The sequence below is a fragment of the Achroia grisella genome, unplaced genomic scaffold, assembly GCF_030625045.1.
Source record: "Achroia grisella isolate CSIRO2021 unplaced genomic scaffold, CSIRO_AGI_Agris_v1 utg319, whole genome shotgun sequence".
In the NCBI taxonomy this organism is placed as follows: domain Eukaryota; kingdom Metazoa; phylum Arthropoda; class Insecta; order Lepidoptera; family Pyralidae; genus Achroia; species Achroia grisella.
This window is the reverse complement of record NW_026712795.1, coordinates 233,435-256,316: the sequence shown is the minus strand read 5'-3', so window position 1 is coordinate 256,316 and position 22,882 is coordinate 233,435. Positions and strand designations below refer to the sequence as shown.

General features: G+C 33.4%; 1 protein-coding gene across 2 annotated transcripts in view; it reads right to left on the bottom strand.

Moving 5' to 3' along the window:
* The window catches only part of LOC131843526 (carboxypeptidase D), a 35,796-nt gene that overhangs the window by 8,266 nt on the left and 4,648 nt on the right, over positions 1-22,882 (bottom strand). Inside the window, exons 2-14 of one of the 2 annotated variants that reach the window (XM_059192191.1) lie at positions 16,187-16,425; positions 15,255-15,424; positions 14,457-14,653; positions 14,007-14,119; positions 13,325-13,425; positions 8,730-8,933; positions 7,924-8,118; positions 7,465-7,550; positions 6,777-6,977; positions 5,352-5,437; positions 4,658-4,814; positions 3,742-3,908; positions 2,599-2,709 (exon numbers count right to left, since the gene is read on the bottom strand). In XM_059192191.1, the coding sequence (XP_059048174.1) occupies positions 2,599-2,709; positions 3,742-3,908; positions 4,658-4,814; positions 5,352-5,437; positions 6,777-6,977; positions 7,465-7,550; positions 7,924-8,118; positions 8,730-8,933; positions 13,325-13,425; positions 14,007-14,119; positions 14,457-14,653; positions 15,255-15,424; positions 16,187-16,425 (2,027 nt within the window). The remainder of the gene's footprint in view (positions 1-2,598; positions 2,710-3,741; positions 3,909-4,657; positions 4,815-5,351; positions 5,438-6,776; positions 6,978-7,464; positions 7,551-7,923; positions 8,119-8,729; positions 8,934-13,324; positions 13,426-14,006; positions 14,120-14,456; positions 14,654-15,254; positions 15,425-16,186; positions 16,426-22,882) is intronic. The other variant, XM_059192192.1, reaches the window with a different exon arrangement.

Sequence of the window (22,882 nt, the reverse complement as noted above, 5' to 3'; positions counted from 1 at the left end):
AGTGTTGACTTAATTACTGTTTGCATGGCAAAAATAAATATTTACAGAAGTTTAATTGTTAATTATAAATATTTGTATATATAATAAATTTCTATTTTGACTGTCAATGTTAATGAACGGGTTTGACTTATTTTCATTATGTGTTTTTGAGTGGCTGACTTGAATTTGGTGAAAGTGGAGAACACGCCAATGTCTGAACTCTTCGCTACAATATTATAGTTGTTTTCTATTCTATTAATGGTAAAGAAGTGTCCCAAATTGCTTCTGAATTGCATTTTTGCGAATAAAGAATACTTTTTGCTGCCAGGTAATTTACAGAGTGCGTTTATAATAGTTAATTGTAGATAAGCAGATAATTATATACGTATAGTATGTTCATAGTGTGCTATAATTTTACCTAATGAAATGGTAAATCTATTAGAACTGTAAGAAAACCTACAAAATTAATTATAGTTCTTGTTCCTTATAGCCTACTACTTAGATATATAGATCAGAAGAAGAGAAGAGAGAAGAGAGATGAGTAAATAGCGTTGAGAGGGAAGAGAAGGTAGTTGTTGAATTGAAAGTGTTGTTATTTTTGCTATTTACAAATTATTTTTCTAAAACTAATTTTGAATTCGGACTTCCATTAAGGAGATGGAGCTTTCTAGAGACTTTTTCGTGGTTGCAATCAGGAATGGCAACTCAACTGCTACCACGTCGTAGTTTTAGTATTTTCGAATAAGAACATTCATCCTTTGTCTTTATTTGCGCGTCATTCACCATTTTTTCACCAGAAACCTCATCACTTATAATCAATAGTAAACAATAAAGGTACTGAGGTACACTTTGTAAGAAGTCGTTTGCGTGAATACTCTGTATCACCTACTGTAGCCATCGAACAACTTGCTTCGTAAGATGAGATTCGATGGAAGAGATAAGACAGTGAAGTTATAGATATTTTAGACATTTCACACAGCGCCATGTAGTCACAATCTAAACAGAGCTTGTAGGTACTAAACAACTGATAGAAATACTTACACACTTTTTTTGTGAATACATATATACATATTATAAAACAACCAGATCAAAACAAATAACCATAAATAAAAATGCTTGCATCATGGAGCTTAAGGAATCGAACCCGCGAAAATCAGATTTAAAGCGGTGTACTAAACTATTAGATCACCGAGGCTTTTAAATTAAGTTGATTACGGCGGCATGAAATAGAAATTGTAAAGTGCGTTTCATGACGGCATTACTGTAGTACTGTTAATATATATGTATATTATATAGGCGATGATTACCATTTACCATTAAGCTATCCAACAGCTTGTTTACAATTCCAGTTACGTAAAAATGTAGATGAAATTAAAAAAAAAATAGGAAAATGTTAGTGTAAGCGGACAATTAGTGCAAAGAACAACACATACAAATGCTATGCGTGCCAGTTTATTATGTGTTACATACATTTAAATGTTTATAATTAATTAGAATATTGAATATAAAGTATTGTAAGCATATATGTTTGAAAGAGTTTCTCAAACTGTTGTGAAACTGAAATACATTAATATTTCTTCCATCCAAACATAATTAATTTATAATTATTATTATTCATTTAGTTAGTTGCTTGAGCAATATTTTTCATAAAAAAAAACAGTTTGAAAACCTCTCATCAGAATAGAATAACATATAAAAATAATATAATTACATACAATGAAATGAAATTATAAGTACAGTCGAAACATTTTTGTTAATGCTTCATTCTCATGAATCTCTCTATCATCTCTAAATTTAATTTCAATATACAAACTAATTATCACAATACATAATACATTCGATAAAATTTTGTCTTTTTGAATAATTTTACACAATTTAAATTAGTACTTATAATAAATTAACAAAAATATTCCGACTGTACTTTGGAATGTCTAAATATATTACCTTTTAAACTGGTATATGATACAATGAAAAGCCTCTTTATATGATATAAATTTGAATAAAAGTATAAAAACAATTGGAAGTTTTGTGAAATATACAACTAACATTTTAATGCAATTAAAAATATATTTAGTTGTCATATTTTCGAATAAAAATAATTATTTATTAGCATTTCAAAACCTTTATAGTTTGTAATAAGGTTTGTTTTCCAATGACTCAACTCATTACAACAGCAGAGGTTTCATATTTATTATATAGTCTGTGGCCAGTATTAGCAATTATTTGTATAGACTCTATATTTCAGTCAAAGGCTTGTCTACACAAGGACATTCCAAATTAAAAAATAATCACGATTATGTAAAAATCAGCAATACAAAATAGACTTAAGATTACCTAAAAATAAAATTCAAATTACCATACAATGGAATGCGTCAAGTCAAGTCATAGAAAACATATATACTCATTAAATATATAGCAATGAGATATATATACTATGAAATAGATTATTGTAAACTTAACCTTACTTGTGACATTTGTATTAATTCAAACTATAACTATAGAATTATATATGCGAGATTACAAGCACAAAGTCATATATAAAACTAGTTAACCTAAGAGATATCAGTGTCAAAGCGAAATGAAACGTATTGTTGTACACACAAGGCGCATATTACTTACCGGAAATCATAAGCGGAAGACCAATGCTGGGGGTCATCGGCCATCAGCGTGAAGTTGAAGCTTACTGATCCGTTCTCAGGAACTGTGATCTCCTCTGTGATGGTTTCATAACTGTAAACAATGACACGAACTTCTTAGCATCCCATAGATTTACCGTCATTCATTTTTGAGGGTTTTGGGCTATTGTCAGGTGCTTTAGATCTGTAGCACTGAGACCTACAAAGATCTATTGTGCTCGCTCTTTTTCAAAGTTCGCTACCTGTCTGGGACAAGAATTGAAGGATATTCTTAGGAGCGATGGTTTTTATCTCCTCAGGATAGAGTGTATACCTCCCAAAGGAGATATTTCATATATGCATAAGTGGGCTATAACCACATAGGATGTGCAGTGGTGTTTCCTCTTCAGCTCGACAAAATCTGCAGATTTTAGAATCTGCATAGTCTGGAATTGCAATGTGCTTATTAAATTTGCTGTGACCAGTGAGATTTTGATTTCCTCTTATTAATTGTTTAACCAGTTGGTTATGTATTCAATATTTTTTTCTTTTTGAGTATTTAATTGAATTGCAATCGTGGTTTGTATTCACACACTTAAACTTAAATTGTAAGTAAGAATAAATTATTTAAAAGAGCAACACACAAGTTTCTTGCTTGTTCTTCTTGTGATGAGACAGCATTCAATGATAGATTAAAAAAAAAAAAAAAAATGTTATGACTATTCAAAAGTGCTTCAATGTAAGTTTATTTGAATAAATGATTTTCTATTTCTATTTCTTATTTCTATTATGTGATTCTTCTTGTGATGAGACAGCTTTCCGAATGAGCGGTAGATTAAAAAAAAATATGACTATTCTAAACTGCAAAATTAAGTTTTTTTTATAAGGAAAAACTCCCTAGTACAATACACAGCGTCATCTAAGTTAAGCTGAGCTTGTGTTGGTACTAGACTACTGTTATTAATACATAAATCCTTATTTGTTCGTAAATACATACATAACATACACAGAAAACACCCAGACCGATACAAACAATCATACTCATGACCACTGGACCGCGCATCGGACGTCAAGCGGTGTGCTACCACTACACCACTGAGACCGTCAAAAGTTTATATGAATAATGGATCTTCTATTCTATTCTTACCCGTCCCTGGTGGCGGTGACGTTGTATGTGCCGGGCAGCAGCAATCGCCAGAAGTCACCGTCAGGGCCGCTGCGGACCACGTGGCGGCGGCCTGACACCGAGATCATCGCGTCACTCAGGGCGTGCCCGATATGACTGTGCACGAACCCATACACCCCTTTGTGGACCTGGTATAAACACAAATCTATATTACAATCATGGGTAATTAAGTACGGTGTGGCAGGGTCGGGCAAGTACCCTACCCTGGCTCTAACCTGTAAGGTACTTAACCTAAAAATAAAGTGTCTAAGTACTAACTAAGATACTTAATATCCGTAACAAATATATATTCGACAGTCGACACAAAAAATAAAATACAGATACGATGGGTTAACTGACCTGATCTTATGCTCATTTTAAGATCCTTTATTGATGCTCCACTAGTGTAAACCGTGGTTTTAACTGATGGGTCATCAGCAAGGTAGGCGGTTTTATTTATATTATATAAAAAAAAAAAAAGAAAATGACATTATGTAGAATAACTGTCAAGTTACAAACTATACTCTATTTATTATCACATTTAATACAAAAGGATTATCAAGCAGCATAACTGCTTAGCACTTTGTCTGCAGTAAAAGCCCTTAACACTTATATGTACATACACACACACACACACACACACACACACACACACACGCACGCACGCACGCACGCACGCACGCACGCACGCACGCACGCACGCACGCACACACACACACACACACACACACACAACACATGCGGAAGTTTGGGAGTACGAAAAATCTACTGAATGGATTTTAATGAAACTTTATAATAATACAGTTCATACCTGACGTATAATAGTATAATATTTCATAATAAGCTATAAATTTCACACGGGTGAAACCGCGGGCATAACTTATATATATAGTTTCACCTGTTCAATATACTGCAGCAGCGCTTCCCTGTTGTCCTCCCAGTAAGTGGGCAGGTCCGACGCTGGTGGGAACTTCCTGCAGCCCAGCTCCAAGGTCAGCTCCATGTCGCTGGTGTGTAGATAGTTCCAGTCCTGCATCCCGCCGGCTAGCACGTACCTATATGTTAATTAGGGTTATTTTCAGTTGTTCAGTTCTGTTGTGAGCACACTGTTTTCGATGCTTAACACATACCAGTCTGACAAAAAATGTGGTGGGCCATTTATTACCTTTACACGGTACGTTCTTTCACGCGATATCAGCACCGCGCACGATTTAGCGCGGGACAGCTAACGTGCGCAATCGTGAGGGATTTAACACGTGCATTTAACTATTTTTTTGCTCACTCTTTCGCGCGTGTTTGCTCGTATGATTTATGTCATTTATTGATAGTTAACAAAACGCAATATCGTTATCATCTTAAAATTTAATGGTAGTTCCTTATAATTATGTATTAAAAACCAGTTGAATTTTGTTTTTTGTTGAATCTTGAATTTATAGTAAATATTAGAACAATGTCAAGATCGCGGGAAGGCATTGGATGCGAGCAGCGCATGCTTTGGGGGAGGCCTATGTCCAGCAGTGGACGTCTTCCGGGCTGCGATGATGATGATGATGATTAGAACAATGAACATGTTTTCAAACGGAGCAACTTACCATTTCGCTCCGTTCGTAATACCGCCCGGGAATCTTTCGTTGGGCATATCCTTGCACGGCCGCTCTAAATGCATTTTGTGATGTACCTGTAAATATATATTTTTGCTTTTTAAGATATTGGAATATATAATTCAGTACTACAAGTATCAAAGTCAAAATGTTAAGGACTTTTGCGACTCATATGCACATTAGTCGTTTCGCTACCCCATATCATCTGGTACCGCTATACAAGATAAGAAAATCTGACAAGAAACTAAACTACAAGTTTATTACTACTATTACTAATAATATTACTTTTAAGTTTTTTTATGGTATTTCAATATGGTTAATTTTCATTCAGTTATGTTATAATAAGGGTTGGCATAATATTGTTCAAAAAGCACCATCAGGATCCACCTGGTGGGTGCAGCAAGTTATGATGAAAACAATGACTTTAATTGTTTTTTGTAATAATGTATCTGAACTATGTGTATATATAATCATTTTATTATTTACCTTACAAGGAATCTGTCAAATAATCTCTGATATTATAATAACATTTTATTATATGTATTTTTTTTTAAATTTGTTTATAAATAATTTATCTTTTTTTATATTTTTCAAATGTTCCGGTAGTCTATTGTCTACTTTATGGACATTGCCAGAGGACAATATGAGTGCAAAATAAGTTTGGAATCTAGAAGCATTAATCATACTTTTAACAAACAACACGCAAGTTTCTTGTTCGTTCTAGTGATGAGTCTACATTCCAAATGAGTAGTAGAATAAAAAAATAGAACTATTAAAAACTATTTTCAAATTCAAAATATCTTTATTCATGTAGGTCTATTACAGACTATATGATATGTCAAATCTACCGTCAGTTCGAAATGATATCGAGATGAGAAGAACTGACAAGAAAATCAGCTCGTATTTTTTTTCAAATAATAGTGGAACATGTTTATAATAAATATAGTTATTAAAATTCAATTTTGGGAGAATAGAGTGACCAGCATATGCTATCGCAAAGAACAAAAAATTTAATCAGTGTTCACAACCTGAACAGACCAGTCCCCACAAACAGTTTACATTAAGTTTATTTGAATAAAGACTATTTCTATTAAAGTATTAATGAAATCAAATAAAAAAAAAAATTTGTCTAGTACCCATAACACAAGCTTTAGCCAGCTTGAGGGCGCTGTGGAAATTGTCCTGAGATTATTATTATTATATCTATTCCCATAAAAGACCTACAGACTTATTCTAAACGATTCTTAGGAACAGCAAGTATGTCTTCAAATCTAGTTGGTCAGTTTTTTTCTTATTTATTTTTAATTACATCTAATCTTACTATCAGGTGAGCCGCATGCTCGTTTGTCCCCTGTGTTATAAAAAAAAAATCTAGTTTATGATTTTTGATTGCTTATATAATGTAAACAAACTTACATCAGAGTACAAATGCGCCAGATGTACAAAGAAATCATTATCAGGCGATGGATTCTCGTTTCCGCTGTGCATTTCTGGGTTGCCATCGTACGGGTAGTTTGCCACGAGTGCGCCGCCGTGCAAGTTGGCAGACAGCGCAAACGGTATCGACTGCGACCACTTCATCACCGCCGCAGTCTCCGGCTCGGGGATCCTGTTATCCTGGACATGCAAAAACATATTACAGTGAAACCTGGTTAATTGAAATCTCAAGGGACCAAGAATTATATACCAATTATTATGGGTTGCCATTAATTGGGAAACTAGTCCCAATTAAGCAGGTTTAAAGTTTATTAATTTTTATACACGACACTATAGTGTAAGAGTGGTAGAATCAAAATATGACTATTCCAAAGTGCTTGTAATGAGTTTATTTGAATAAAGATTATTTCTATTTCTATTTACTAGTTTCAAACGAGAGAACATTCTTGCATTCCAATGCCTTACGAACTAGGATATAGAACATGATAAACATATAGTTCTTGCTAATCTCTGAGACTGGATCTATTTTGACGAAATTTCCACTGGCAGATAGCTATGTTAAAAGGAGTTAATTAGGCTATTTTTTATTCAGAAATTTTATTTATATTGAATAATACAAAAAAATCGGAACGACAGTCGCAGGTAACAGCTAGTTATTAGTATTAACCTTAGTAAATCCGTATTGGTCCGGGAAGTTCCTGTTTAAATCCACGTTGTGAGCATTTGACCGGCCCTTCGTGCTGCTATAGTCACCTACAATTAAAATAATAATAATTATTATAACATATAATAATAATATAAGTTTATTTACTCGATGGCCCCGATAGTCTAGCGGTTTAGCACACCGCCTTACTTTAGATGGTCGCGGGTTCGATTCCTCGCACGGCACGAACATTTGTATTCATGAGTATGATTGTTTGTAATGATCTGGGTGTTTTCTACGTATAATATGTACGTAAACGAAAAAAAATGTATTTGTATCAGTTATCCCACCATAACACGAGCTTTAGCTAGCTTAACTTGGGTCTAGATGGCGCTGTGTGAATTGTGATGAGATTATTATTATTAAATAGGTAACATTTTATTTAAAAAAATAACATGGTAGGATGTTTTCAGCATTACTCACCAACAAGTGACCTCTCATAACCATCAGGGTTCATGCTCGGCATCAAGTGTATCCTGGTCGTGTTCAGTAGACGCTGCACCCTCTCGTCTCCGGCCACGTACTGCTGGCAGAGGTACTTGGCCAACAGCAACAGTAGCTCACGGCCCACCACCTCGTTACCATGCATGTTGGCCACATATTTAAACTCCGGTTTGCCTGTGATTGCAAATGTTTGGTTTAAAGTTTTTCGTTTGTTGTTTATATTGTATTTTTTACATTGCACTGAATAAAATATTTTTCTTTCTTTCTTCTTTCTAAAGTTATTTATTTGTTTACTAGCTGTGCCCCCGGTTTCACCCGCGTGAAATGTATAGCCTATGTGTCATTCTGATATATAATGTTAGACATAGACACCTACATAATTACACAGCGTAAATAAGCAGGATTTTAAGTAGTCTAATATCTCAACTGTCAAATATTCATAATACTTATAAGTACAGCTTAGTTTTTTAATTAATTAATAACTTAATTAAAATTAAAATTGTAAGTGAATTTGTTTAAATTCTTAAATTTATATTTTTTTAAGTAAAAAATTGTGTGAATACGAATTACCACGTAAATAGCATAAAATCATCAAATGGCATAAGAGTTAAATTATAAACAGTTTGTTGAGTAAAAATATAAATAAGTTATAAAGATCAGAGCAGACCGGCAAAAAACTCTGAAGACGAATCTCAATGTAAACTTTAATACAATCCACTTTGGACTATTCTCAAAAATGTAATCCAGACTAAACTGAAAAACAATAAAGGTAAAAACATACATACCCGGTATATGTTTCCCTGGATTCCTGGTCACTTCCAGAACGTACAGTTCCCGACCTTCCACGGACTGTCCGATGCTGGTCAAGTTGGTGATATCAGGGTACTTCTCGCTTAGATCCCGGAGATAGGCCTCCATCTTCAGATAGTTGTGGTGTACAAAATCCGGCTCTGAAATGCCGTCGATGTCACGCTGCGTCCTCTTATGCTCTAAAGATTATCCCGAGATAAGACCAGATGATCGTGTGTAGTGTTCAGATAGAAATGTGTATTTAATCAAAAATTCTGTTGGAGTACGGTCACTCATTAGACAAAATTACAATAGCATATGCTGGTGGATACTCTATACTACGGCTACTGATTAGACTATTTCCTTTTGACAACATTGCAATAGTATATGCTGGTGGATACTGATAATCAGACTATTTATTTTTGATGAAATTGCAATAGCATATGCTGCTAGTTACTCTATTCTTTCTAATTTGAATTTATTCCTAATCTAAATTTCATTTGAAAAATATAACAGCTGAGTTTCCTGTCAGTTCTTAGTTCGAAAGCACTCCGAAAAGAGAGAGAAAATCTGTAATAGACCTGTTATTCGCGTATCATCTGCTTCTTCCTTATCCCATTTATTTGGGGTCGGCGTAATATGTTTTTCGCTTCCATTCATCCCTGTTCGCAGTCATCGCGTTATTTACTTCTTTTCTTACCATATCATCTTTCACACAGTCCATCCATCTCTTTTTCGGCCTTCCTCTGCCATTATAACCATCCACATTCATATGTAACACCTTTCTTAAATTATTATCCTCGTTCCTACGCATTACATGTGTAATAAAGATATTTTGATTTGATTTGATTGATAAACAACGCCATCTATTATCAACTTATTATAAACGTATTCAATGTCAAAAACGTTTAATTTTCAAATTTATTGATAAAAATAAATTCAGGCAATAATTTAATTGTATTCTATTAGCTATCCGTCGCGGTCTCAATCGAATCTTTGATTTTCTCGGCTTATTTTATAATATAACACGCATGTAAATATAAACGTTTGTCCTGAATCACTTATACATATATTGCTTCAATTTTCATTAAAATCTGTTTCGTAATTTAGAAGATGTAAGCGAATAGACAGTGGCAGCTGTTATATTTTTAGTTATGATTTGAAATGTCCTTTTAGTCTTTTGTCCGAATATCAAATTATTTGTAGTATCAAAAAAATATCATTTAGACAAATATCTCAATAATAATTATATCATTTCTTGCAAACGATATAGGAAGATATATATTATACAAAAAATATACTTTTTGTACAATATAAATTATTGATAAAGAAATCGGTTTTAAATTAGTTTTAAACAATATGAACCGTTGTAATCACAACATGCTATTATATGTACCATAGAATTATAACATTACACATGCTGTGTGTTTTTTGTTTCACAATGTGTCCATTACCACCTGTGTCACCTTATAAAATATAGAACACAGTAATTTTTAGAATTATACTGGTAGATGTTGTTTTGTTCTAAAAACGTACTTCAAACAAAATAATTGTTACCTAACGCCAATTATAAACATGCAATTACAAAATTAATAACTGTAAATTGAATAGTGTTGATTATATTTATTAGTGGAATATACAAGTGTGTTTTTATTTACATTTTTTAATTTGTGCATGTTAATTCTCATAGACAATATAAGATTATACCTAACCTTGTTTAGTAATTTTTTTGGATGATTACTTTTGGTCTGTGATTCTAGACTATATACAGTTTTAATAATGATGGAAGAAAAGAAAAAAAAGAGAAAGTAACAGGGATAATCATTACAGCATAATGGAGAAGAAATTATAAATAAAATAAACTTATACCAACATAATAAATAAAAAAAACCAAACCAAAAACAACCCAAACACCAAAAAAATGAAGGATATATCTACGAAGTACTTATTAAAAAATAGATTAAATAATAAATAAAGAAATTGCATTAAATTAATGAAACGTTATTGAAATCAATCGTAAATATACCTTAAACAATAATAAATAGAGGTGTTAATTGAAACAACTCAACCAAGTTAGTACATGAATAAGACCTTTATTCCCATTATAATCATTTCTATACATACCATCACCATTATTGAGTATAAATTTATATACAAACTGGATTAGAAAAAAAAATAGCACCACCTCCACATAGGCGTGTATATCGCGACTACATTACACTCAATTTCCAATCGTATAACATGTTTATTAAAACATATAATCGTCTTGTATACTATAATATACGTAGCTCATGGAGGTGGCATATTATTAAGTATATAGCAGCATACAAGTACATTGGGACTACATACATCCAATCGTATTATGTGTAAAAATGTACTTGTATGGTCCTACAACCAGATCAAGCAATGAAATTTGGCGCAAACGATCGTCATATTAAATTTACAATATAATGTCATTCGTTCTTTCCATTCATACATTCTATTAACCATAGTACAGTCAATAAAGAATTTATTGAGCACATTGGCTGCCTTTACTCGTACGCTCTATCACGAATAGGCTTTTACACAATAATAAATATGCATGTAAACGTACACACAGAGAACGAGGAAGATTCCTTCGATCGTGCGTGCTTTAGCGCCTTTTTAAATAAAATATTTGTCACTGCAAAATGACATGGCATAAATCTGACTATAGAACAAAAACTTAATTATTACTTATTCATAATTTATGAATCTTAAACGTGTCTCAGGAAAATAAAGTATGTGAATAAAAAAAAAATAGAAGAAAGTGAAATGACAGAGATAAACGCGCTAAATCGCATGCGTTCCGAGCGTAAAAGAACGTGTCGTGTAATGGCAGCCATCGAAACATGTTTCATCAAGTTAATCAATAATTTACAATTAAGATATGACTGTACTCTTTAATTACTTAAAATTATTATTGCCATTATTATTAAACATGAATAATTAATAAATAATAAAACGAACAATTGTCTATTAATATCTGGAGCAATAAAAAAGTATCACATAAGAACTATAGTCGAAAAGAATAGAATAATTCTAATGTATAAAAATATAGCCATTTCACTGAATTATAAATAATATTTTGTTGCAGTTAACACGATTTGTTTATAGTTTTGACTTTTTCAAAACTCCATGTAAGCTCAGTCCCACAAAAATATATTATTTAAATCCTTTTTGAACATGCTTAACTTTTTTTTATATACTTAAAATTAAGTTACATAATAACACCTCTTATAGCGGAGCGATATAGTATAATAGATATTTATTTAACATTTCTAATTATATATCAATATTGTACTGAATTTATGACAATAATTAGGCCCGCATAAATAGACTTATGACCGATATATTATATGTAACTATATATCATATAATGCATTTATATGCCTATTCACTATTGAGACGGTATTCCTATGTAAATATCAAATATAGGAAGAAATTTACTAAAATTTATAATGATCAAAGAACAATAATTTAATGTTAAAATAGTTACTATATTTGGCACAAATAATAATAAATATCCTCACGTATTAATCCCTGATAGGGAGTTGTTAGAGGTATTGTCCACTGTTGACAATATAGTGAACTCTAACGCAACACTTAATATACTCACATTTATATGAGTATATATTTGAATACAATAAAAGAACGTCAGTTTCTAGTCAGTTCTTCTAATCTCGATATCATTCCGAACTGACGGTAGATTTGACATATCATAAGAGTTATAGACTCTTATGATATGTCAAATCTAGAGCCTACCTAGTAGACCTACATGAATAAAGATACTTTGAATTATACATTTTGAAAACAATTTGAAAAAGAAATCCGTGTCACATAATTTATGGATGGACCATCTATTATTAAAACTTTTACAATATCGTATAGATTTTGAATTATTATTTAGTAAAATACGAAGCTCTGCACAAACAAGAGCTAATCCTAAATCATAATTTGTCTTTCAAATTGGTAAACTTAAAATTGCATTTTTAAATGTACACTTTAGAGAGCTGCCCAAGAGCCACTCCTAAGTCATAATTTGTCTTACCAAATTAGTAAAACTTAAGAGTTGCACTGAAATGTGCATTTCAGACTAAAACAAGTTATAAATAATAATTATGGGGGAAAGGTATTGCTAGTAACAGGGACTAGTAGTCACATTATTAATAATATAACATGTTAGATCAATCACCTAACAATATATTGTTAATAATAATAAAAAGTATCGATTATGTAAAAACGATTACAAACTTCAATGTAATACATATACGACATATGAAGTACCCGCAATTCTATTAAAAATCACAAATAACAGTCACTTTACAGTTAGTGATATATATCACAAAAAAAATGTCAATCCACTTTTCAAAGTCGTATAAAATTGATATAGCTACTACTATCGGAATAGTTTCCCGTTTGTGCAGGCGCTTGGAATTTGCAACCTTATATATATAAACACAAGATACAAATACCAATTAAGCTTTCAAGATGCAAACCAGTAGCAAGTTAGCCAGTAATAGTCATAAATGTGTGAGTGGTGCGGCGGAGTTGCCACCGTATCGCAACTTACCCTCTATGCTGCGTGGTTGCCGTCGCAGTGTGAAGTTGGTGGTCACAGTTTCTGTTTGGTTCACGGGGACGGTAACGGTGACTGACGGTGCGGACGTGTAACTGTAATTTTAAGTTTTTTTATTTACATTCTACATTTTTTGCCGTACGTTTATAATTAAAAGATTTTTTAATTACATTGGACCCCGCACTAAGCTAATCTGAATTGCGGAAGTTCGCATGATATTATTAATTTATTACATGATCAGTCAGATCAGTGAGTAAAGTAGATTTGACGTATCATAAGAGTCTGCAATAGAGTCACATGAAGAAAGATATTTTAATTTGATAAGTTAAAATATGTCCATAGTTCATAAGATTCACACAAACGTTTTGCATCGAAAAAAATGTTTCACGTGTTTTGTGCTAATGTGTGTATATGTAATGAACAGGATAATTCCTATTATAATTAAAGCGAAGTGATGTACTATCGAAGGGCACACCTATATGTGTGTTTATGTCGAAAATTCTGAAATTGGTAAATCTATGCACGGGGCATAGATCGTAGGAAATAGCAAAAGCTCCATCCACAAAAACGTGGTTAAATTATTAATGAATGAAACCAGTGCGAAGACGTGACGGGCCGATAGTTGTTTTAAATTTATAATATTCTTTTTTTTTATTACATTTGTTCAGATACATACCCTTGAGCTGCAGCCGTGATGGTATACTCTCCGGGAGCTACTAGCCTCCAGTATTCGCCAAGTTTCGTCGTCTTCACTGTATGATCTATCCCTTCTACAGATATCTTAGCTTCCTAAAACATATTATAACCAATTTGGTTACTTCTCACAACCATTGAAACTGTTAAATAATCCTGATATTTCATTATTATTTAAAATTAAATTTCACTAAAATGTCGTTCATTTTCACCCAAAAATTACTTAATAGATTTTAAAGAAACTTTACAACAATATAGCCGTCAAAATCGCGGGCACACCTAGTTATGTATAATTCTTGTAATACAAGAATTTACTTGCTGAATAAAGAGTCCATAAATAAAATAAAATCAATCTAATCTTAAGAGATATAAGTCTCAGAATAAGTTTTCAAAAATAATACACATGTTACGTTTTTCTTTCGAGACTACCAACCTTAATAGGTTCTCCGTCTTCATCGACCACGAACCCCTTAACTCCGATGTGGGTCTGCTCGATGTAGGCCAGCAGTGGTTCCTTATTCATAGCCCACAGGCCGGGCAACTTCTCAGGGCCAGGGTACTTGCAGCAGGACAGTTCGAAGGTCACCTCGAAGCAGTTTGAGTGGATATAGTTGAAGTCTTGCATGCCACCTGAAAGTAAAAAAAATATATTTGAGTAAGTTCTCTTTACTCACTTTTGGCCGACACACTTCAACAGTAAGCTGTCACAGCATATGCTGAGTGTGGGCCATAGTATACCTAATTAGTATGTTAATCATTCGACAGTGTTTCAAGCGCCATGAACATGGATGGGTAAATTGAAGATCAGCGGATGGTAAAATCTTTTACGGGCAGACATATGTGTCTATCTTCACCCGTCTTTGTTTATTGCTACTATTCAAACTAGCTTTATACTCATCTCGGCAAACTATACTCACAGTAACTTCACGTACACTTTCTGATCGCGTATTTTATTTAAATAAACCAATCACTGGATTCAATTAGAAAGGCTATAACTGATTTCCTGAGTGTAATTTTTATATTTCTGTATATTGATTGAACTATACTAACCAAATGTTTTAATATTAGAACGACATTAAATCCCAAGAATGGTCAAGAGGCCAGAAATGATAAAAATAAGATAATGGAAAAGCTCACTCGCAGGCGAGAGCACTATTCCATTATCAACCCATGCAGACGACTGTTTACAGTCTACCTCGAGTAATTAAGTACTTACTACTAGTCACCATACCTTTGACTCCATACCAGTAAGCGCCATTGACAAGTCCATCAGTAAAGTTGTCGGGTGGGCAGGCATTGCCTCGTCTCATGTCCGCGTGTCTGGACGCAAACGAGTTGGCCAGCTGTTTAAACACCTTATTGTCAGGCGATATACTTTCTTCACAGCATTCGGCGCCGGTCCTGCAATCACGGGCATTTATAACTTGACTCATGGATACATAACAAATCTTTTGAATTTCACCGCTTAGCCACTAAGCCGAGAAAATCAAAGATTTGTTATGATGATGATACTGGTACGTCCTGGCCGTACCGGCCATGACGACCGCTTCAAGGACTCCCTCGTCTTTTATGTGCCCTTATGTGAGTAACATAGCCTAGCTTATTTATAAATGTTCGCGCATATTTTGGGCATGTCAGGATATTATTATTATAAATGTCATTTTATAGCATCACGTCTCGCGTCTAGCTGACGATAACAATGAGACACATAATTTTGTACTCTAGTTTTGACTAGAGCTCTCCAGTCAGTCTGATGAGTCCCAAGCATGTGTTATACATGAAAACCTTATTGTTGAATCACTCTATCTATTGCTGAAAACTGCATTAAAATCGGTTGCGTAATTTAAAAGATATAAGCGAATAGACTGCAACGGAGACTTTGTCTAATACTATGTAAAGATTGACAGTTGAAAGGAATGGGATTATTAGTATTGTGGACTAACGAACTCATTGTTAGCAATCTACCATGACAACTTGACACACATATCTTGATAATTTCCTAGTGAATTGGTCTAACTGACCTGACTTCATGCTCATTTTATCATCATCCACTGATGCACCGCCAGCTTTAACCATTAAACGGATGTATCATTTCATTTTCATCCATAAAAAAATATTAATACAGATTAATAATAATTAATATTATTATTTAATAATACATACACTGAATCGTCATACGGGTAAGAAGCTACGAGAGCGCCCCCGTGTAAGTTTCCAGACAACACGAACTGTTTGCCCAGAACCCATTTGATGAGGGCCCGCGTCTCCGGCTGTCTGTCCTTGTACAGATACTCCTCAGTGTTCGACTGATGCTTGTCGAATTGGTCCGGGAAGTCGCGGTTCAAATCCACGCCTGCTTCGTTGTTGCGACCGACATATTTTGATTGTGATTCACAGCCGACCTGAAACAGAGTTTTTGTTTACTACGATGATGGTAGCCAAGCATAGGATACATCAGATGGTAATGGCTGCGAAATTAAACAAATACCAATATCAGTGATCTTGGCGGTTGAAAGACAGCCGAAATATCGTGAACTCAATAAAAAAATAAATAAAACGTGGTAAGATCCCGTGATTTTTCCTTATAATACGTAAATAATAACCTCGTCAAATTTAAAACCGTATATTAAACAATGAATTGGACTTCCGCAAAATTTAAGAATATTATTTGTTTGCGTAGTAATTGCAAGTGTCCACCTCTTTTCTATACCCAGAATTACCTTGAAAAAAAAAAATGAATTTGACCCTTAAAAAAGCCTCAACGGCGACCTAATATAGGGTATATAAGTATAAACTTTTCAAAATAACATATAATTCGATAAAAGCATTGCCTAGTCATTGCATTTTGTCCATCTCTTTTCTTTACCCTTCGAAAAAAAAATTAGGACCCTCCAAAACAGCCTCAACAGCGACCTAGTATATAAACAATTCTTTTATGTACACTTAGAATAACCGATTATTTTCGGACTACTCTATAAACTCGTTAATTTCTTTACACGCTAAGAATATTAATGTTCTTAGGTATTTTTAAACTTTCGTGTTCAATATACATTATTTATATTATTAACCGGGTCCTAACCCGACTAATTTTATGGCAAATAAAGGTATTTACCTCTCTCGATGTTTCGACTAGGTTGCATTAGCACTAACGTCGAGAGAGGTTTACCTTTATTTATCATAAAATTATTCGTGTTAAGACCCGGTTAATAATATAAATAATTAATGTTCTTAGTAACATACGTGATTAATATAAATATATATAACTCAAAGGTGACTGACATAGTGATCTATCAACGCACAGCCACTTGACGGATCGGGCTGAAATTTGGCATGCAGGTAGATGTTATGACGTAGGCATCCGCTAAGAAAGGATTTTGATTAATTCTACCCCCAAGGGTATAAAATAGGGGATGAAAGTTTGTATGAAAGTTTGTCAATTTTAAACCGATCGGGCTGAGACTTTGCATGCATAAAGCTACTATGACGGAGGCATCCTCTAAGAAAGGATTTTGATAAATTCCACCCCTAAAGAGATAAATTAACGCGAGCGAAGCCGCGGGCAAAAGCTAGTAATTAATTAAATTGACAATAAACGAAGCGAAGACAATCAACAAGATAAGATTCTCGTTAAAAAGTGGATTATTGATAATGGAAATGTACATACATATGTTTTTATTCATGATAAAGTTTCATTGGATAAGTTTGAGTGTATGTATTAAGGGACAAACGAGTGCGGCTCACCTGATGTTAAGTGATTACCGCCGCCTATGAGCCCAACCCAAAACACCTCTTTTCTTTAAGGTTTCAATATCGTATCGGTTAGAAAATACCATTGCTGGAAGGCAATTCCACAAAGTGGTTTCCACAAATATATTTAGCTAGAATATTTTATGTCGTTCTAATTAGGTGAGACTGAGGTACCCACGTACCCACGACACGGGTATCATGGGTCTTCCACAGTGCGGATTTCTAGAAATTTTTTGCCTCGCACAACCACATTGTGGAATCACCTTCCAGCAACGGTATTTCCGAACCGATACGATATAGAAACCTTCAAGAAAAGAGCTTATTCCTTTTTAAAAAGCCGACAACGTACTTGCAATTCCCCTGGTGTTGCTGGCGCTCATGGGCGGCGGTAATCACTTACCATCAGATGAGCCGCTTGCTCGTTTGTCCCCTGTGTTATATAAAAAAAAACGTACACTTTTTGCAATATCTACCTTTTTGATGAGATTGAAATGACATAAAAATAAGGTGGCTCTCTAAACGAAGTCGTCAAAGTAGCAATATTTTGACGACTTCGGGATCTGCTCGCGGGTTTGATTCCTCGCACGTGCATAATTTATATGATTGAGAATGATTGTATGTACCTACCGGTCCGATATTTTCTATGTATATTGTATGTCTTTACAAATGAAATGTATGTATTTATGTCAGTTGCCTATACCCATAACACAAGCTCTAGACTAGACTAGATGAACGAATTGTTCAGAGCTATTATTAATATCTACATACATTTCCTGCCGATGTTTTCTCACAAGGTTTTTCAAGTATTCATATTAAAGAATCTTAAGGGTCGGCAACGCGCACGTGACACCCCTGGTGTCACAGGCGTCCATAGGCTACAGTAACCATTTACCATCAGATGGGCATTATGCTTGTTTGCCACCATCGTAGTATAAAAAAAAGAACTGCGGCTTCTAGTCCGTGTAGGTAAATTTCCTGAGTTGGAGGACTATTGAGGTCAGCGGTCGAGAGCGATAAACTTGTGCAGATACATACAGACACGTTATCACTTAGAGACGAGGGCATTTATATATATATATATATATAATGTATTTATTTATAAAATTTGCATTCGAGTCTGTAACAATAACCAATGCTGAGTGCATTGGTTATTATTACAGATATTATTCATAATTAATTAATAACACAAGAATATTATTCACCTATACTAGTGTAAGAAATGATATGTCTAAATATTATCTTTATGACATTAAACAGGAAACTATACAAGTATTGAACTGATAATACAGCGCCATCTTACAATCAGTTAAATTAGACACATTGGTGAATAATTTTATAACTTACTAGCTAGTCGCCTTGACTTCGCCCGGGTATACATGTATTATACATATATACCTTCCTCTTGAATCACTCTATCTATTAAAAAAACCTGCTTCAAAATCCGTTGCGTAGTTTTAAAGATTTAAGAATACATAGGGACGGACAGTCAGCGGCAGCGACTTTGTTTCATACTACGTAATTTTATTTTAAGTTATAAAAATGTAATAATATTACAAAGTACAACAAATAAATGCTAGTTAATTGTGTTATTTTTTAAAACTCTTTTAAGTAATATGTACATTCTATTATTTTATATAATTTAAGTGTAAGAAGGATAGATAGAGGAAGGGAATGAAACGACTACACTTCTTAAAAAGGAGTAATCGGTTCAGAAAATAGTTAGTTACGCGCTGGAGTTGAAACAAAAAGGAACTTTGAATAAACGGCTAGCATATAGTTCGACTGTTTTTTTTATTATTGCCACCTGATTTATTATTATCTTATACTATACTAACTGACCAGTACCCACTTCATTGGGCGGTAAACATTTTTAAGGCGGTAATTGTAGACAATTATCGATCTTGAAAAATATGGTTTGACTAGCTGTGCCCGAGATTTCACCTGCCTATTTTATTTATGCGATGTGGTGTAACAGGTAACGAGTGGCCGTCATCGCTTTAAAATTAAAGGGCTGGCGAAACAGGGCAGCTAGTGTTATGATAATGTGACACTTATAATCAGTTTTAAAACTTAATGGCTATAGATTAGATATGAATAATATGTATAATAATGCGTCATATCTAAGAGTTAATACTTAATAGCAAAGTTCAAAAGCTGCAGCTTCTAAACTATGAAAATTAATCACTTTCAATTAAAAAACATAACTGTAAAAGTGTCCTTTTATTCGTTATGTTTACAAAACTAAACTGCGGAACGGATCTTACAAATACTTTTATTTATATATTACATGATGGGACGGATGTAGTCATATATTTTATCTCATAAATTTTTTTGGAAAGGAGTGAAATAATGAGGGTTGAGAGTCATCCTATTTACCATTACAAATACACAAAATAAAATATATTGTATATAATTCTCGACTCAGGAAACGATCGAATCCGCGATTCAAACTGCATTTAGCAACTTACAAACATGGTGACCTTGATTACTATAGTAAGTTGAAACAAAGAACCGCGAATGTTGGCAGTTGAGACCTACACTTAAACTTGTTACATTTAATGGAGCATACAAAAACTGGTAACCGTTTTAAGACTACTTTGGATTAATGCTTAATTATATAACAATTTCTTTTACTTATTTTATAACAATTTTTGCCGGGGACTTCTCTCGAGAGACTATATCTAGGGGTTTTTGTAGAAGGACATATTAAAGTTTCTAGATTCCCTAGAGATTACAAAACGGGGTTATTCAAGAAGGGTATATTAAGATAATTCTTAAGGGTCCCCTTATAATAAAATCAGGCAAATCATAGACATCAGGCAATAGAGCTCGGATATACGACTGCTGACTGCTTCCGGTAATCAGATTTCAGTACTGAATATTTGTGCTCTCACACATGTTAATGGTTCCGAAATTAACAAAATAATATAATAGTTAATTTTAAACTTTCGTGTTTAATATACATTATTTAAATTATAAACAATAATTTTATTAAAAGTAATAAAAGTCGTCGAGAGAGGTATATTTATATAAAATTATTCGTGTTAAGACCCGGTTAATAATTTAAATAAAATAATATAAATCCATTAAGTCTAAACAACTTCCTTTAATGTCAGTTGCATATTGATATAAAAGTGCCTGGATAACTTTTTAGTTACATAATACTTTATTATCCATTGTCCATACTATTGTTTATATTGTAGTAGCTCGTATGGGATGAAGAGAAACCGTAGTATAGCGCGTTGTAACTCATGTGTGCAAATATCAACCTTAAGTTAATTCCAAATCAAATTTTGGATCTTAATTAATATTACAAATTTCAATTCCTTTTTATATTTAGACTACTTTCTCACAGGATCAGCACTGTACCGAATTTGTATGTAATACTGACTATAAATATGCCTTAAAGTATTTGATTTAAGGCCAAATTTACGCTTAAATTATAAGATGAGATAAGATACTCAAATACTGCTAAGAAGTGGCTATACATGACGCAATGCACGGATATGACAGTTTATGCAGTTATGTATAGAATTTTGTGTCATACTCTCTTATTACATCAGAAGGTCCGTCGGTACATACCCTTGTATAACAATAGATAAGTAAGTATAAACATCTAATTGTACCCGTGACTTCGTCCGGGAAGAAACTCTTGTAGAAAATAGACAAAAAGTCTATTTATTCTTCGGCACAACATATGTCGGGTCACATAGTTTGAAATAATACTCAAGTAATACAACAGCCATAAGTGAAAGTGGTTCTAACAGGATTGGTACACCCAGTCGGAATGCAATTGTGACAACAAATTACGAGGCAGTGACAATTTATTCGATAGATACATATGACACAGTTCTACGAGTTCAATTACCAATATAATAACGTCTACTTCTTCCTATCCCATACATTTGTGGTCGGCATATTATGTTTTCCTCTTCCATTCATCCCTGTTCGCAGTCATCTCGTTATTTACTCCCTTTCTTGTCATATCATCTTTCACACAGGCCATCCATCTCTTTTTTGGCTTTCCTGTGCCCTTATTACTATCCAGATTCAGATGTAATACTTTCTTTAAAATATTCTCTTCATCCCTACGCATTACATGCCCATACTATAACAGATGATTACTTTTCAACTTCTCCGAATAGCGCTACCAGTATAATGTCGCAGTACATAATTTCAATAACAAAACTGTTTATATTCTCTTAACATAGCCAAGGAGATGGTCGATTAGAAGGTATATATTAGTAGTGTATATGACCTTAGCCCGAAGGTAGATGGGAATCATCAAAAAGTGTTTCTTGAGGCTGTATGTGTATTTTGTACCAAGTACAAACTTTAAGTTATTAGCTGTTTTTATTAAAGTATAGCATTATTTTATTAACAACGAAAAAACTCGTAGAATTATTGTTATGTTTATTACATTTTAAATAATTTTGTGTAAATTAGTGTGGATTTTTTTAAAACGAACAATGTTTTACGAAAACAATACTGCAGTGATGATGACTCTTTGTTTATTACAGAAAGAACTAACTGTTAAACACTGTCTGTTACCACCGCGTTAACTGTTCCTCGGTGCGGATAACGTTTTTTTAATCAAATAAATATTATTTGTAAAATAAAAGTAGCCTAAGTTACACCTTATCACATTACCAAGCGAGTGGACGTTCCGTCAAGATCGATCTAGAGGTTTCAGAGGTTAGCAATATATACAATCAGACAGACAAAACTTTTAAAATAATTTTTTTATATGCATTCAGAAGTTACTTTGAAATTACAAATAAACACATCAATTTTATTTGTTTGTATAACATATGTAATGTTGGCGCTACTGTAATTTTGTGTATAGAAGTTTATTTGTATAACAAAATCGTAAATGAAACACATATTATTCTGATAACTAATAACGTTAATGTTCTATGTATTTTTATAGAAAACAGTTCGTAAACTCTTTCGGCAATTAGTAAAACCTTATCCTATACGAGTCACACCACACATCCATCTCAATATACGCATTTCAGTTGCATGGAGTCGTCTCTCATCCGTCGCCTTTACGGGCCAGTACTCTGATCCATACAAAATAGAAGGCCGAGTCATGTTCTTGTAAATTTTGCC